This window comes from Crocodylus siamensis, chromosome 7 (genome assembly GCF_052110815.1).
Source record: "Crocodylus siamensis isolate JL-2025a chromosome 7, ASM5211081v1, whole genome shotgun sequence".
Classification (NCBI taxonomy): domain Eukaryota; kingdom Metazoa; phylum Chordata; order Crocodylia; family Crocodylidae; genus Crocodylus; species Crocodylus siamensis.
In genome coordinates, this window is record NC_143401.1 from 5179699 (window position 1) to 5196211 (window position 16513).

General features: G+C 46.2%; 1 protein-coding gene across 2 annotated transcripts in view; it reads left to right on the plus strand.

Moving 5' to 3' along the window:
- FNDC5 (fibronectin type III domain containing 5) overlaps positions 1-15575 on the plus strand; it is a 40147-nt gene extending 24572 nt beyond the window's left edge. For both annotated transcript variants that reach the window (XM_090057290.1, XM_090057289.1), the window contains exons 4-6: positions 1446-1535; positions 5663-5796; positions 8136-15575. In XM_090057290.1, the coding sequence (XP_089913416.1) occupies positions 1446-1535; positions 5663-5796; positions 8136-8177 (266 nt within the window). In that variant the 3' untranslated portion in view covers positions 8178-15575. The remainder of the gene's footprint in view (positions 1-1445; positions 1536-5662; positions 5797-8135) is intronic.
- Positions 15576-16513: the final 938 nt, after the last annotated feature.

The following is a 16513-nucleotide window of genomic DNA, read 5'->3' on the forward strand; positions in this document are numbered from 1 at the left end:
GATGCATTTCCAAACAAGAATAGCTGAACTAAAAGCATTTGGGACTTGATTTTCCTCTCACCACTGCAGTGGAGATGGTGGGGTTTCAAACCCTACCTATGTCAGTATGTGAGCTTGCTTATTTAAAGCTGGCAGCCTAACTGCAGTGTAGACAGACCCCTAGTAAGTGCAGGAGAATCCAGCTCACACGAGCTACAGGTCACTTCAGAATAAGACTGTACTAATGTCTAGGCAGGGCCAGGCCCTCGTGTGATCCCATCGTTAGTACAGAACCCGCTGCCCGCAGCAAGCTGGCTGTCTCGGTGGAACAATGCCAGAATCTTAATCGTGCTGCCAAACCTTGACTCTCCACTCTTCTTTTATCTGGGTTGTAGCAGAAGAGGCACAGGAGATGGGGAAGGTGTTTTCAGGGCTGGCATCCAGGAGGAGATTGCCAATCAGCCTAGCAAGCGAAGGATGCCAGGGGAAATTCCTGGTCAGGCACTGCACTCGGTTTGAGTTAGAAGCCCTGGGACTGCCACCGTGGTATTGAGATGAGGCCCTGAGACTTACTCATACTTCCTCTGCTTGGATTCAAAGTCAGCAGAGAAGAGATCCCATTTCCTGACATGTCAAGCGTCTGCCCAATCTTTAAGTCCAAGCAGAAAAGAGCCTTCATTTTTCCTTCTGGAAAAACATCCGGCCATTTCGGGTCGCATAAATGCAAGTCAAACTGATGCTTCACATCATCAAGGCACTCTAGCAAGCAGGAGAGTTAAAGAAGTCCATGTCTGAGAGGGTCCTTGATGACTCCTTAAGGCCCTGAACAGGCCTTTCAGCCAGGACTCAGAGCATGCAGTGAGTTCCTGGCTCATCCTGCTGCAGTGTTTTGGTGCCTATAACCACCGAACTGCTGCTCATCTGAAAGCATGGAGAGAAGCACTGCCTACTTCCCAGGGGGCCTGAGTGATGCTCTTCTTTGTGCTTCGAGGTCAGGGAGGCGCACTGTGCCCTATGACGGACTAATCTTTCCTGTATTCCTCAGTTCTACTAGAAAAGACTATGTGAAGGGCATAAATCCACAGCTGGGGTGGTAGGAATGCCAGTGATGGCTGGAACACACACAGCTTAGACATTATGGTGATAGACACTCCAACAAATGCCAAACCAAGGAGCAGAATGGAGACACTACATCTCACTGAAAGTTTGGATAACCTTTGAACTTCATACACTCCTAGTGCAGGCGGGGGCCCAGAGATAAACAGGTGAGCAATGGGGAATTTTCCTGCAGCCAGTTGGGTTTATTCTTCCAAGTCTACAAAGGGGATTTCTGGTTTGCAGCCACTCAGCATTGATCACCAGAGATCTGTGGGTTGGGAAGGAAGGAGTGTGTGAAGAGAGTAGGCAGAGTCTGACTGACTTCACTGCATGGTTGGCTTTCATTGTCTTTCTCTCCCCCTGGGCAGATGAGGTGACGATGAAGGAGATGGGGAAGAAGGACCAGCTTCGAGCAGGGGAAATTCTCATCATTGTCGTGGTGTTGTTCATGTGGGCAGGTCTGTAACCCGTCTATGGCAAAGGCAGCTCACGTCCCCTGAGTCAGCTCGCTTGCTTTGTTTGCATGCATGAATATTTGCACAAGATGCTCGAAAAGAGAAATCTCAACTCTCCCAACTACAGCATGACATATTTTGCAAAAAATGCATTTCATCTTCCTCTGGGCATGGGGCACTGTTAGAGGCATGATGCTGAATTATTTGGATAACTGCTCTGATTTGGTACAGCAGGAGGTAGGATAACAGTTTTAACAAACAAATTGCCTAATTTGCTGTGGCAAATCCTATATTCTGAATCCTTCTAGGTAACATTGATGAAAACACCCTTACCCTTCTCTGGTTATTAAAGCAACATGGCCTAATCAACTTGTATCAGTGTCACTATCTGGCTTATTATAAGCCTGTGAGCCATATGCAAAGCCATGATTTTTGTAAAGAGGTTCAGCTAATACACTGACAACAAACATCGCAAGTCAAGAGTGAGATATGGCCTTCAGCCTCACACCCAAGCATCCACTGTTGTATTTACTAAAACCCACTTCAGGCTCCATTAAAATAATAGAACTGTTAAAAGAACAAATGGTCTGAAGCAACAAAACATAAACCACCAAGACAGCCCTAAACCTGAATTGGATATAAAAAGCAAAGTTTTAAAGACCCAAACTTCCCACGTATGCAAGCTCAGAACTGATCAGCTTTGTACTGACTAGTATCAGCAAAGCCAGGGGGAAGGTGATGAGCTGTGGGTAACCATTTTGAAAAGGTCAATGAATGGTACAGAGAGGAAAGCATCCAGGGAACTGTCCCAGTCTGAATAATCTGTATATATGTGAGAAGTTCCCACTACCTTACTCCTGTGATATTCCCCTGGACTTCTGTGAACTGTCAGGCCTTAGACTGGCTCTTTGGGTTGAATGGGCCAAGAGCTGGGGAGGGCAAGGGGAATTATGAGACTATCAAAAGGAAGAGGGAAGCCACGGGGAGCTGTGGGGTGCTGAGCACATTGCTTAGGTGCCTAAAAGTGGTCTTCAGAGCCTACCCTGAAGACCCCATTTTTGAAAATCTTGGCCCAGCTCTCCAGGCCTCACTCAGTCTGTGGCCTGACTGCGCCAATGTGAGCTGTGCTACATCAGGCTGGTTTGAAAAACCTGTAGCTTAAAAGCAGGGCCAGCTACACAGGAGGGGCTGAGGAGAAGGGTTGCAGGGTGAGGCAGAGTATAGATTATCAATCCTGGGGCCACCTTGCAATGGGAAGAGCTTAGAAGAAGGTGTATGGGAGCTCCACAGACTAATGGGGCAGCTAGCAAGTGGGTTATTTAATTCACTACCCCAGCATTATGATATTTGCAATATCATATGATAAAAGAAAAGAAGAACACCCAAGGTGTTTAGGAAAGCAACAATTTCTGCAGTATAAATTTGGGACTCTGTACACTCATAAAGCTATATGACCCCCTATAGAGCCATACCTATTTGCAAAGACCAGCCTGGCCCACGTGTTTTAATCCAGGTCCTCTGTGAGAGAGAAACCCCCTTCCTGGATATGGTGCTTTCACAGTGTTCTCTGCATCCAGCACTTTGGCTCGCGCAGGTTGGACCCTTAATGAGACGGGGGAAATAAAGTCTGTGCTCACTGCTCTCCGGATAGAGTCCCAGCTTTCTCCTGGCCTCCATTCAACAGCTGCTGCTGCCACATCAAACATTCATGAAGCAGCGCAGTGCACTGCTCGGCAACCCCCCATCACAGTGGCCTAGGGGAGGATATTTCAGGTGAAACAAAGGAACTGGCACACAAGGAAATTAATGATACAGTAAATTGTACAACCCGTAAAATGCAGCCTTTCCTCATTGGCATTAATGGCCTTTGTGCCAGATGGAAGGGATCACCACGTACACTGTGCGCGCACAGATCCGTGCAGAAAAACAACTACTGCTGGGACAGAAAGCCACCACATTCGGGGCGCGAGGTTAAAGACAAGTGTCCCCACGTGCCCTCCGAGAACGTGTGAGAGGCACCACAGAAGATGATTTCCCCGTAGAGAGCAGTCACTCAGACCTCTGCCCCTGAATTATGAACTGGTGATTTTCCCTCTGGAAAATCGGGTCTGTGCCTGAGCTCTGAGGCAGGGACTGCCAGGGCAGAAGGCAGCTCCAAGGCGACACAGAGCTTGAGTGTCACTGCCCTGCTTCCCTTGGATCTTCCCTTGCTAGGTGAGGTGCTCCACTCCCTTGCCATCCCAGAGCGCAGCCTGACTCGCAGCCGTGCTTCTGGCAGTCTAACAGCTTTGAAATGCTTTCAGCTGTGTTTGTATGCTCCCTCATTTTTTTCCCAAAGCCCTACTGATTGCTATGCTTAGGGAGGGTTAAACTATGCCCTCCAGGGACACTGGGTGAAAATCTCTTCTGGCGTAAGCTCCTGCAGTTTTGCTGACTTCGGTGGAGCTGTGCTAATTTACATTATCGAGGGATTTGGCCTAGTTATGCTAAAATTCAGACAACCAGGGGTTGTTTCCACAGAGCGATCTGGAGGTGAAATGAGGTTGCAAACCAGAGATCAGATAAACCGGGCAGGGGACACTTGTGTTCCCCTAGGATTCCTTCCAGGCATAAGTGAATCCAAGTGGTCTGGCAGCAGCAAAACCTGATCCACATATAATATTTCTTCCACTAAGAAGTCTTCAGTTAGCCAAGCCGTGATACCTGCTTTTCACAGGCCGCTCTCCGCTAATGATAATAACCAAATGAGAACCCAGACTAATGGTACGGGAAATCCAACGTCTCTGCTCCTTTATGTCATTTAGATAAAGAAGTTACCATCTCTGCATTATTAGATACAAATCTCCTGCCTATAAGAATAATCATTTGGGATCAACTATTTACATGAAATAACTCCAAGTTTAAAGCAACACGAGGGGATCCAGTTTCCCTAACATTCAGGTCATGGTGCGAGCAAAGAACAAGCCAACATTGTGAAGTTGATGGGGAAGTGCTTCTTTTAGACAAAATGGAGGTCCGTGGGTGGGGGAAATCTCTGCAAAACTGACAAGGTGTTTACAGTGTTTCAATCTGAAAATGACTTTTCCCACCCCTGCATCTGATGCAGCTGTGATTCAAATGTGGAGGCACTATAAGTGAATGCAAACTATGGTTAGTCTCAGCTCACATATGGATTTAACCTTCTTTGATGGCCCAGTGCAGGTAGCATGAGGCTTGGAGTTAGGGCCTGGATTCTAGTCCTGACTTCAGCTTTGCCCCTCTGTGCCTTGCTTTCACAAATAAGGATGATGTTATGTGGGCAGGTGTCAAGATGTCCTCCCAAGACTAACCATTTGCTCACATGCCCAAAAAAAGAATCTGGAAGACAACATGCAAAAGTGACACCTGGTGACAGCTGCCATAACAACATTTATCTCTGCAAAAGCCTTTGAGATCAACAGGTGGAAAGCTCCATGTATGTGCAGGGTCTTATTGCTAGGAGAGTTGGAGTCTCTCCCAGCAGGGAAGAAGCGGTACCTCCCTGGCACCCCCATCCCTGTGTTTGGACCCTGTAGGCCGAGGTGTTGTTATGGGGTCAGGACCCAACAGAGAAGCATCTGTGAAACACTTTCATTCTCTTCATTTGTCACAGTTGCCTCTCCTTTGCTCTCCATACGCTAAGTGTGTGGGAGGAAATTTCCACTGGTAGTTCTCTCTGCTGTAGTGTGCTCATCACATCCTGCAGCTCTGCAGCCTTTCTCTTAGCTCCAGGGAAACAAAGCTAAGAAAGCCCATTTATAGTGAAGAGAAATTCCAGGATGCCCCTGTGCTTGCAAGGCAGAGATCCCATTAAACCTTCCCACGTGGCCAGGGCTGACTGCTGTCCAAATGAAGAGCTTAAAGCACCTGTCCCATTTAATGAAAGGCAAGTGGGACCCAGTTAATTTTCTCCCCCACTGGCTTAGAGCATAATTTCTCACTGTGACGAGGGGCGACTATATGTGTTAGGAAACGATCCTTAAGACCAGGTGCTAACACTGCTAAGATCTCTGAGGGAAGGTGCAGAATGGTGCAGCAGGCTCGGGATCTCTGATTGCTGCAGATTCCAGAGGCCTGGCTCATTTGTGATGGCTAATGCTTTTTCCTGGTAGGGGTGATCGCCCTGTTTTGCAGGCAGTACGACATCATCAAAGATAATGAACCCAATAACAACAAGGAGAAAGCCAAGAGCGCATCTGAGAACAGCACTCCTGAGCACCAGAGCGGAGGGCTCCTGCGCAGCAAGGTAAGAGGAGGGGGTGAGGCAGTCAGTCTGTGAATTCACATGAAAAACCAGCCTTCTGGTAAGGGTCCATATTACAGTATTCTCTCTGGTGGGCCCCGACAAGTCCACCAGGCACCTAAATGCAGTCAGGAGAGACAGTGTAGGTTAATGGTTTGAGAACCCATCTCCAATTCAGGACACGCATGTTCCATCTCCAAGTCTGATGGCCTTAGTTAAGTAATTTCATCTCTGTGCCTCAGTTTCCCCATAAATAAAATGGGGATAATATCAATCCACATATGTAAAGTGACTTGAGCACTCTGTTACCTGAAAGCAGTGAGCCAAGGCCACTGTGTTCGGACCCCACAGCCATGATGATGTCCAGAAGTGGGAGATGGGATGCTATTTCTGTTCTCACATAAACAGCAAGCAGCACGTGCAAGACAAGGAGCCACTGTAGTAACTTACTGGCAGAACCACAGGGTTAAAGTACATTGTGGCAGACTGGATCTGTACTGATGCCAGAGTTGGGCATGTGCTTTGCAGCAAATCATTTTCTCAATCTCTCCTTTCTCTTCTCCTGCTCATAGACTGTTCCCTAGCACCGCCTTTGCCTTGCATTTATTCTTTATTTCACATGATTCACTGAGGAATTCCTGCCTTGCAGCTCATTTAGGAGCAGCTTGTCCCAAGGGTTCAGTATTCAAGCTCTGTTAGTCATTTCTGATTTGACAGGCCGGTTGCGTAGTGCACTCCCAGCTCCCTGACTGGATGAACTAACTTTCAGGAGCAGGTTGTCATCTGAATTCAGCTGATGGTTAAAGAATTCAAAATTCATTTTCCAAAAATGTTCAGCTAGAACCACTTTTTCCACACATTTCTGCCAATAAACCTCACTTGCTGGGATGGTGCTGGGAAGTGGTACAGACCTTGCTTATCGGCAGCTGGTGAGAAGAGGAATATGAAATGAATCTGAACACAGCAGGGACTGTCTTTCAGTTTGGTGTTTGCATAGTGCTGAGCACATGGGGCTCGGTTCTAAGGGGAACTCCTGGGCCTGCTTCAGTGCAAATAATACATCAGAGAATTCCAGGTTGGCTTTTGTAGTATCCACCTAACTCTTAAGATAACTGATTCCCCGCCAAATGTATTCATAGCAGAAGAGTTCTGCTCTTTATTGGCACTGCTGTCGAAAATGAGGCTTACACATTTGAAGAAGCCTCGGCTCTTTTTTTTTTTTTGATTCTTTAGTCAGGCTACAAAGTCCATCACCAGAGCCAATTAAGGATCTTGCAGGTGGAGGGTAGAGTAAAACTCAGACTGAGCTCAGATCAGCAAGCAAAAGATTATGGATCAATGGAGAGATCGGTGGGGTTCTGGGTGCGCAGAGGTGTTACACCAAGTGATCTGCAGAATCAGGGCTAAACCAATTAATAGCTGGGATCTCTGCCAGTCCCCAGGACAAACATGCCACTTCCTTCCCAGGTTCAGATGTTTTCCTTCTGCTTTAGTTTGCTTAGTCCAGGGAGTCTGGGATGATTGATGGTAATGCCAGGTGTTTGGAAGGAGAGCAGTAGCTCTGCATTTGATTCCAAAGATAAAGAAAAGGACTGGAGATGCATCCAACTGCCAAACGTTTTCTGCTTCCTTGGCTCTGTGATTTTGATGACACTTCTTTATTCCCTTGCTCTGGCAGGCTGCCCTTGGTGGTGATGAGCTCTTATGGTTTAGGAAAAGCTGCTCAGCATTTTGTTAACTCTGCAGTTGTTGGTATTACTTATGTCATGGTTCCTTTGTCCCCAACCTCATCCCCACCTGATGTACGGACAGCTTAAGGCAGTGACAATACTAGCTCTGGATCTTAGGATACTTCTCTCCCCTCCCTCCAGCCCCGCTCCCTCCACCTTCCCCAAGCCCTTTGGAGCAAACGTTTAACCCCAGCAGCACTGAGCAGGCAGTAGAGCCAGCTGTCCTGTCATTTCCTCCAGGACCACTGGAATCTGCCCCTTGGAGATGCTGTGCAATGTTGGCATTTCAGACCTGATGCTTCCAGCAATCAATCGACAACCCTCTCACCTCTGATGTTTTAATTACTAGGGCCCAATCTGTCATTGCCCCACCCTCGGTGTAGTCACCCTTCAGTGAGAGGTGGGTGTAAAGTGCTACGGCATAGACTTCAGAATGACAGCATTTTTGCTCTGATGTGAAACACTGCACCAAATGCAAGATAATGATGATGAGTTAGGTTTCTAGAGCACAGGGACAAAAGAAATGAGATTCATCAATGCACTGCACACATCTTTGATGGTTCTTCCCCAGCCATTCCCAGACTTTTATCTTTCTTTTCCCCCTTTTTCTAGTTTCCAAAAAATAAGCCCTCTGTGAATATAATTGAAGCGTGACAGCCTGCCATCGGCAGAGGGACTCCATTTCCCACTCGCCCTCTCTGCCTCTGAGCCCTGAGGACATGGAAGGTGAAGTATTGTTGGAGTGGTCTGGAGAAAGGCCTGTTGGATGCCAACGTCTGGCATAAAACTCCTTTTCCTCGCTCTGCAAGGACATCTGGAGAAAAAGGACAAACTTGCAAAAAACAAAATCTTCACTCTCTCGGGGGAGAAAAGCTTCTGTGAAACTGATGCCTCCAGTGATCCTTCCCAGGACTAACAGCTCACCCAGGCTGTGACAGATCTCCAGTTGCATCCTCCACCCTCCCCTCTCCATCTCCCAGAGCAAGTCTCCTCTCTTTGGAAACGTACAGGGGTTCATCCCACTTTTGTTCTGTTTTGCTGTTGCCACGTTTCAACAGTGCTGACACGAGCTCAGGCATCACTCGCCACATCTCCGCTTCGGAGTGACAAGGGGAGATGATTTCTCTTTAGATACAAGCAGCAGCGAGGACCTGGGCTGCTGTGAGCTCTGCTCTCGCTCCCTCCCATTCACGTTTGTTGTGTAACTAGTTTTGCAGGTGGGTTTTTAAGAAAAAAAGCAAAATCACAAAAAAAAGGCACACAACAGTTTCAACCTGGATGATCAGGACTGCTCTCCATTAAGGAGAGAGCTCTTGTCTCTGCTCCTGCTGTCTCTCTTACCCCTCGCACATTGTTATCGGCCTGGGAAAATCAGGGTGGAATCCCAAACGGTGCAGCCCAGCCCAGCCCAGCAGTGGTGAGGGACCGGAAGCTGTTGTCTTGCTCCCAGGATAACTTGAACCCTTTCTCCATGGCGTTTTACAACTGGGCCTGACTGAATCCACCAACAGCAGGAAAAACACTCCATTAAAAATGTAGCCAGTTAGCAAAAAAGAAAAAAAGTCATGATAATAATGGTTGCTATGCAAGGTTCCCAGTGGTGACAGGTATCTCATTCATGCTGAAGGGTCTCTCCCTTACAGTGGCTGAGCACCTGGTTCTTTAACGAGCTGCTTCTTCATTGGGTCCAGTGCATAGGTCTGGTTCTCCCTCCATCTCGTCTCCAGGATTCATGAAGACCTTGTATTGCCAGGTATCGGTTAGAGCTACTTCACAGCTTGAGGAAAGCGATAAGAGGAAGGAGGGAGTCTCCTGTCCTTTAATAACTGCTTGATGTTTGCAATGTGACAGGTTCCCTCCAAGTGATGGTGCTTTGGGGGCTGCTGGGTGCAAGGCTGCCAAACGGAAGAGGTTTACCATCTGGGTTTTGCCATCAGGCTTCTGTATTTATTCAGTCACACCCCAAGGCTGTTCCATACATGCCGGGGGAGGAGAGGGGCTTTTCACGGTCCTGTCAAAGCATGACTTAAATCTCCTGGTCGCAAGCCAACCTGCATTCAGGTTCAAAAGCTGCTGCAGAGAAACCAGCCGGCAGCTGCTGAGTTCGGACCCCTTCACCTGCCATAGCCATCAGCCTCTTCGAGGCCACTGATCTGCGCAGGTGGTGTGGGGAAGTTTGCATGCAGAAGCTTTTCACAGACAAGGGCTTCCCCTGTGCCTATTTCAGAAGGTAGGGGAGCCCCACACAATCCTGTACACTTGATCCTCTGCAGAAAGACACTCCTCCCACCACCTAAACAGTGAGGTCAAGGCCTCTGACACAGCTAGAGCAATAACCACTTTTAATGTACAGTAATAGATTAAAGGCACATGTCATTACCTTGTAAATATCTGAATATAGCAATGTTTCCTTTTGGTCTGCTGTGGCAAAGTGTATGAAGCGAAAGACAGGGACTTTCTATCTAGATTCTTAGGATTAAGATGACTAATTTCTCCCTGTCTGGTTTTTAGGGAGCAGTGAAAGTTCAGTAAATGGGGGGGTGAAGGGAAGGAAAAAGCTGCAAAACAAGTAGAGCTACAGCTTTGCTTAGGCAAAGCTTTGCTTCCTCCAGAAATGTCTCAGTTATCTTATAATAAATGGCAGTCAACATCTATAACTTGCCTATAAAGGGAGATTTGGGACATATGGTACGGCATGTGCAAAATGATGAAGGAGATGCTCTATTGTAACCTGCGAGCAGCCTGCCAAATGAGCAGACCCTACTCCCCAAGCTGCCTACCGGCATGGAAATTCAGCCTGGAGGGGGATGTTGGCAGGTTCGGGGTTGTTTTAAAGAGATGTTTCAGAAAATTCAGATAACATTCCTGATTTTTTGACAGTAATCATTGTTGTTTCCTAGTGACAGGTTCTGGCTATTTCTATTCCAGCAGCAACCCGCTTGCTCACCTTTTGTTAGGCAGAACTAACAGGAGGCAGAGCTGCTTGTTCAGAGTTAAGTATTCGCACCATGATGTGGCAGGTGGTAAAAGGGTGCATCATTATGTTCCATAACTGCAGGCTTTAAAGGTAAGGAATAATGCTATTAGCGAGAAAAACAAATGCTGGCTGGAAGCAATTTGACTCATAGCAGAGAGGATTTCCAAGCTTTCACAAGCAGTTGACTCTCTTCAGGGATGTTTTTAGGAACTATAACATGAAGGGATGTAATAGGAATATACTTTAGGTACAGAGGGGAGAGAGAGACAGACTTAGGGTAACATTTCCAGATGGGCCTAAGGCTTTGATCCTCAAAGGTATTTAGTTGCCTAAATCCATGAGAATTAAGTCTCTAAGTAGCTTTAAGGGTCTAGTCCTAAGTGACTTAGGATCCTAACTCGCCTCTGCTTTCAGTGGGTCCTCAGTCACATAGGTGCTTTTCAGTAAGGAAAGAGGCACTGCTTTCCAAGAAACAAATCAGCAAGTGCTAAAAACCAGGTATGACCCAGGACAGGGATGGTCTTAAAGGATGCCCATGTTTTGCTTGACTGATGATTCTTGGCTATGTGCTGGAGGCCATCACGCTTGGTGAGTGGAAGTTTTACTGAAAAGTGAGGAGCGAGTGGGAGTGTGCTGGTTCAAAAGCGTTTCCAGAGAGCCTCATTGAGAACTGAATTTCCACTGAACACAAGATCAAAGCACAGCAAACATCCGAGCAGGTCTGCTGATGGCATGCAGTCACTGACGACTAATTCAGCTGATTTCCAGGAACCAATTAAGCAGAGGCTAGGTGCACAATAAGGAGCAAGAGAGAAAACAGGATCCCTGTGCCGGCATGCGTGTAAAATTAAGCGCCACTTGCCTTTATTCATTAAAGCACAATAATCTTGCACCTGTATGCACCAATTTAGCACCAGTTTAGTCAATATATTCCTTCCCCACATGGTCTAGTTCAGAGAAACTGAGCTACAGGAGGCGATGTGGAGCAAACAATCCAACTCAGCATGCCCCTCCAATTCAACACAATAATTGCTGTAGCTTTCCTAGTCACTTCCCTCTGTACCCTAAGAAATAGCACAAACTCTGTTCCTCTGCTTCTTTGAGAGAAATGAGAACATCAAGTATTTCATCCACTGACAGTTCAATAGCACTGGAGGAGAAAACACCTACACGCTCGAAAGTGTTAGTATAATCTCAGCTGGTAATGGCTTTCTGGAGGAGATGTAAATGGAGACAAACAGACTGTTAATGCTAGTATTTGCCTAAGACATTAAAGGTTATGCCACTCAAAAGTGTGCATCATAGCCGCACATCCATTTCCAAGATCTCAAATGTGGCCCTTCACTGATTGAATAGTCAGACATGAGATCCTAACAAGGAAGGAATGAAGATTACACCATATGTTCAACCAAATGTAATTTCCCTACGTTTGCAATAAATCTTACTCTTTCAGTATAATGAGCTATTATTGATTTGCCAATATATAGATCACTGACAGGCAGGCAAACTAACCAAATTTGGTAGATTTCCTAGCGCTTGTTAACGAACTGTTACCATCAGCAAAGGGACTGTGAAAACGCTGTTTCCTCTACAGATCTGCTCTTGGTTTGTATTCAGTTATATCTGCCAACCTTATAAATTAATGGAAGCATGTTCCTATTCTTCTTGGGCTTTTTAACCCACACATTTATGGGAGAGCAAGCTGATGTCTATTCCAGCTTGTGCATCATCATTAATTTTGTTTAACTAAGTTCTAAATGCAGAACTCTTATAATCAGCGACAGAGCCAGGAAAGCCACAGCTTGAATTTCAGATCCCAGATGGAGTCAGCAGAGCTGGCAGCTAGGAGAGCCATCTTTTTCCTTGTGAACTGAACACATTTGATGTGGAGTGGTTGGGAGGCAATAACGAGGGAGCCCCACGATGCCATTTTACAATTCTCGACACATCACTATCCTTTTAAACTAACAAAAAGAAACTCACTTGGCACCACCCGTGGCGAAAACGTAACCTATTTATACCGAAGGTGCCCTTTCCTCAGAGGGTGCAATTGATACGATAATTTATGTGCCCCTAAACCAGGGCAGACTAGCTACTGCCAGCAAGGATTACAACGCAATGCTCTTATTACATCTTAAATAGGAAAATAATTCATCCGAGGGCCCGTGTCTTTCTTCATGTGTGTACGATGCCTTGCAAAATGGACTCCTCCAATCCACACCAAGTCTGCTGGGCCCCACCATACAAGACATAAATAGTAATATGGCCCCTAGATCCATTCCAGTAGTGAACACAACATTTGTCCTGCCATTAAGCACCTCTCTCTCTCTCTTTCCCTCTCTGCCCTTGCAGTGCCTCTGTAGTTCAGTGTGTATTAATCACTATTATAACATCAAAGAATGAAATCTTTTGCAATAAGGCTGTCCAAGAATCCTTTTGAATCTTGACAAAAGGCAAAGCTGCTCCACAGAAGCTCTGGTTCGTGGTACAGACACACAAAGATCACAAAGCACAGATACCGAAGGAAGTCCTCTCTTCTCCAGCACAAGGGAGCCAGTCCTAGATGTAGCACATATCGTATGGACACCACCACCCTGATGAGAGACAGACTTTGTAGCGTGCTGCTTTTTCACTTTCTCAGCATGGCTAGCTGGCATTAGAACGCCTGCTTTAGAAAAAGGCTAATATAAATACTGTTCTGACTGCTGTGTATAGTTTAATAGCTGCTGCACCAGTGACGTATAAAAACCAAGAGGGCTATAGCATGAAAACTTTTTATGCACAAATACTGCACCTGAGCATCCAGTGTCTACAGGAACAGCTTGTTTGTGCCCTTCCACCTCTCTACCCCTGCTCTGTCATGCCATGACTGAATGCCAGTGATCATCAATCAGTGGCTGAGACAGGGCTGCAGTGTCTTGGCAGTGCCTTGCCAAACTCAGCCTGACTGCAGCAGCAGCAGCCAACCCAAATACTCCATCTTGGCCTTTCAGGAAAGAGCAGTGTAGTGTTGGCTTTGGATCCAATAGGCCCTCTAACAGAGAGGCTACTGCCCACACCTCCAAGGTACGTGGGCTCTGCGATCAGACTCAAAGTACTGTGGACCCTACTTTCTTTTACCTTTCCAAACTGCCTAAAGGAAAGTTAATTGAAGAGAACCCCTGGCCCATCTTTATTACAAGCATAAGGAGCAGATACGATTTTCAGACATGGCAACAAACTCTGCAGCGCAGGGATCTGCCCAACAAGCCCACCCCCAAATAATCCTGCTTCCAGAGATGCACAGCCTATACCTGGAACGCACTGGTTTATCAGATGATAGCTACCATATGAATGGTGCTAACACTCTCACCAATCCAGGCAGCAGCTGCCGAGTGATATTATCTTCTCAGTCTATGCAAGGCTCCCAACCAGTGGGATTTGCAGTGCTGAAATCACAAAACATGCTAAACTAGTCCCTGGGACATGTCTTACTGGAGAGATTTTCTAGAGATGCATGATTCAGCTGCTGACATGCCCTTAAAACTGGGTTCACTCCTACCCCAATATATACCAACCAGTGGAAAACGGACACTTCTTCTAATAGCCTTCCTGGTACAGCATGGTGGCAGTGCGAGTGTTTATCTTGTTAATGAGTGCAGTATTATCTAGTAATTAGAGTGGTGGTGGGGGGGGGAAATTAGGTTCTACTCTTGATGCCACTACCAACCCACAGTGTGACCCTGGGCATATCACTTAACCGCTCTGTGCCTCACTTGCTGCTCTTATAAAATGGTGATAAACCCACCTTTGCAAAGTCCTTAGAGACCCAGTATTGAATGATACTATATGGGCACAGGAAATGCAGGCGGAGATCAAAGTGTTAGACCTAGACTTTGTAACTTTAAATGACATTAGCCCAAACTGTCATGAGATAATCTGATAAAGAGAGACCTTGGGAGCTTAGCCAAATGGTTCTCACTTGTTCAACATTTCATTCTTGTCGTTTTTCCTGCCAGCTGCTAGAGTGAATACGGGTTTGAATTTGGCTCAGTGACACTATTATTTCATGTACTGCACTCAAATATCATCCCCCGCTGTTTATGGACTGCTTTGTCAAGGCTTCACACACAGCAGTTCGGTGGAACAGTTAGAGAGCCATTAAGTGCATATTCTACAATACAGTAGAGAAGAAATATTGTTACACACAAAGCTACCACGGACCAGACTGAATTCATAACCAGTAGTTTTCATCCAGCATATCCCATGGCAGTGAAAGCAAGAAAAGTCTAAACAAACACTGATGAATAGACAAAAATTGGTTTAGAGAAATGGAATAGAAGTGTGCCTGGGTATGAGATAATCTCTTCTGTGAAGAATGTGCCTAAAAGGTGATCTCCGAGATGGATCTCACTGCAGTTACTTTTTTTTTTTTTTTTTTTTTGCTTTAAAACATGCAAAATGGTTGACATCTATAGTTTGGGGTCACACAGTCTGTACTATTGTACAGTATGATCAGCCATACCACTATAGAGTTTTATTTCTACCCACTGGGTAAGATGAGAGATGCCAGGACAACTGGAGTTTAAGGAACCCAATGTGCGTGTGAAAGAATTTAAATACAATTGTAGTTAGGTTGTTCTTTCTCAGGGAAGTTGATTTTTGCTGCTAGGGTACTAAATTTTTCTTTCCCATCATATCAAAGATTCAGTTAAGCTGCCAAAACTACAGGGAAACATGGGATGCAACAAGTAAACATGGGATACCTACACGCAGATTTATTCCATCACTGCTGAGACTTATGAATACAACTACTACGCTTGTTAGTAGGGGAAAAGTGGTGGTATGTGATATTCAGCTGGACAGAGGCCCGGCCTTTCACCCCCTTTGCCATATTAAGACCACAATAGATACAGCAATATGGAATCCGACTGATGATGAGGCACAGAGAGCTGCTCTGCCAGCCATTCCATGTTTGTTTGTTAGGCTTTTTAATGTCCCTGAAGTAGTTTGTATGAGATGACATGTCACTATAAATTTATATAAATAAATGTATATGAGAGTCAATGTATTGAATTCAATAAAAGAATCTTCACTTTTCAGTCTTTGGTCCGGCTGTCAGTGTGTCATTCACACGCAGATCCTCAATACCACACAGGGCCCACCAAAAACTACACATCCTCAGCAGCAACACATAGGGGGTGGATGTGTACCCCTTGAGAGCACCGGTGCACCCTCTGACTGGCCACACTCACTGCTTAGGTGATGTGTATAGGGGCAAGCAGGAGTGCCAGTGCTCCCCCTCCAAGCACCGGCCAATTGCTGTAGTTGCTCCTAGAAGCGACCACAGCCACTTCAGGAAGTGGCTGCAGTGATTGGCTGTTGTGGGATGAGCTGTAGGGGTCCCCCCCGGAACAGCAAGATTGGCCACAAGGGGAACCCCAACAGGTGGCAAGACTGGTCACAGGAGGGGCACAGGCCCCCCCAACTAAGGCAGCACCAGCCATCCATGCATATCCTGGAACACTTGGTGATGCAAGAGTAACAAGACAGCCACCAGCTCCAGACTCTCATGAGGCCACTACAATGGAGAAACCTGAAGCTTCCTTCATGACTGCCTTGAGTTGGTTCACTTGGTTTTCTACTTTCTTTACTTAGTCTTCCTAAAGAACCTGCTTTTGGTAGGAGGGCACACTACCTGCACAAGCCCAGTCAACTGTTGATATTAAGAAGGATCTCATGGAGAGGAACAGTCAACAGGTTGACAAGCCATACACTTTGCAGCTAGGCATGTTCAAATAGTAATGAGAATGGAGAAAGGGTGAAAAGACTGCTGGAAGTTGACTGTAGCTATTTTGGTTGGGTAAGTTTGTTACGTTATATAAAACTACATAAGAACTGAGGGATGGATATGTAAAGAAGATGGTCAGGTGAAGCCCTCATGATACAGGCCCTCAGATTAAGGCTATCCAACAGTTGGAAGGAGAGGAAAGTTGAGCATTTCAGGGCACCATACGAGGAATGCAGGTAGAGA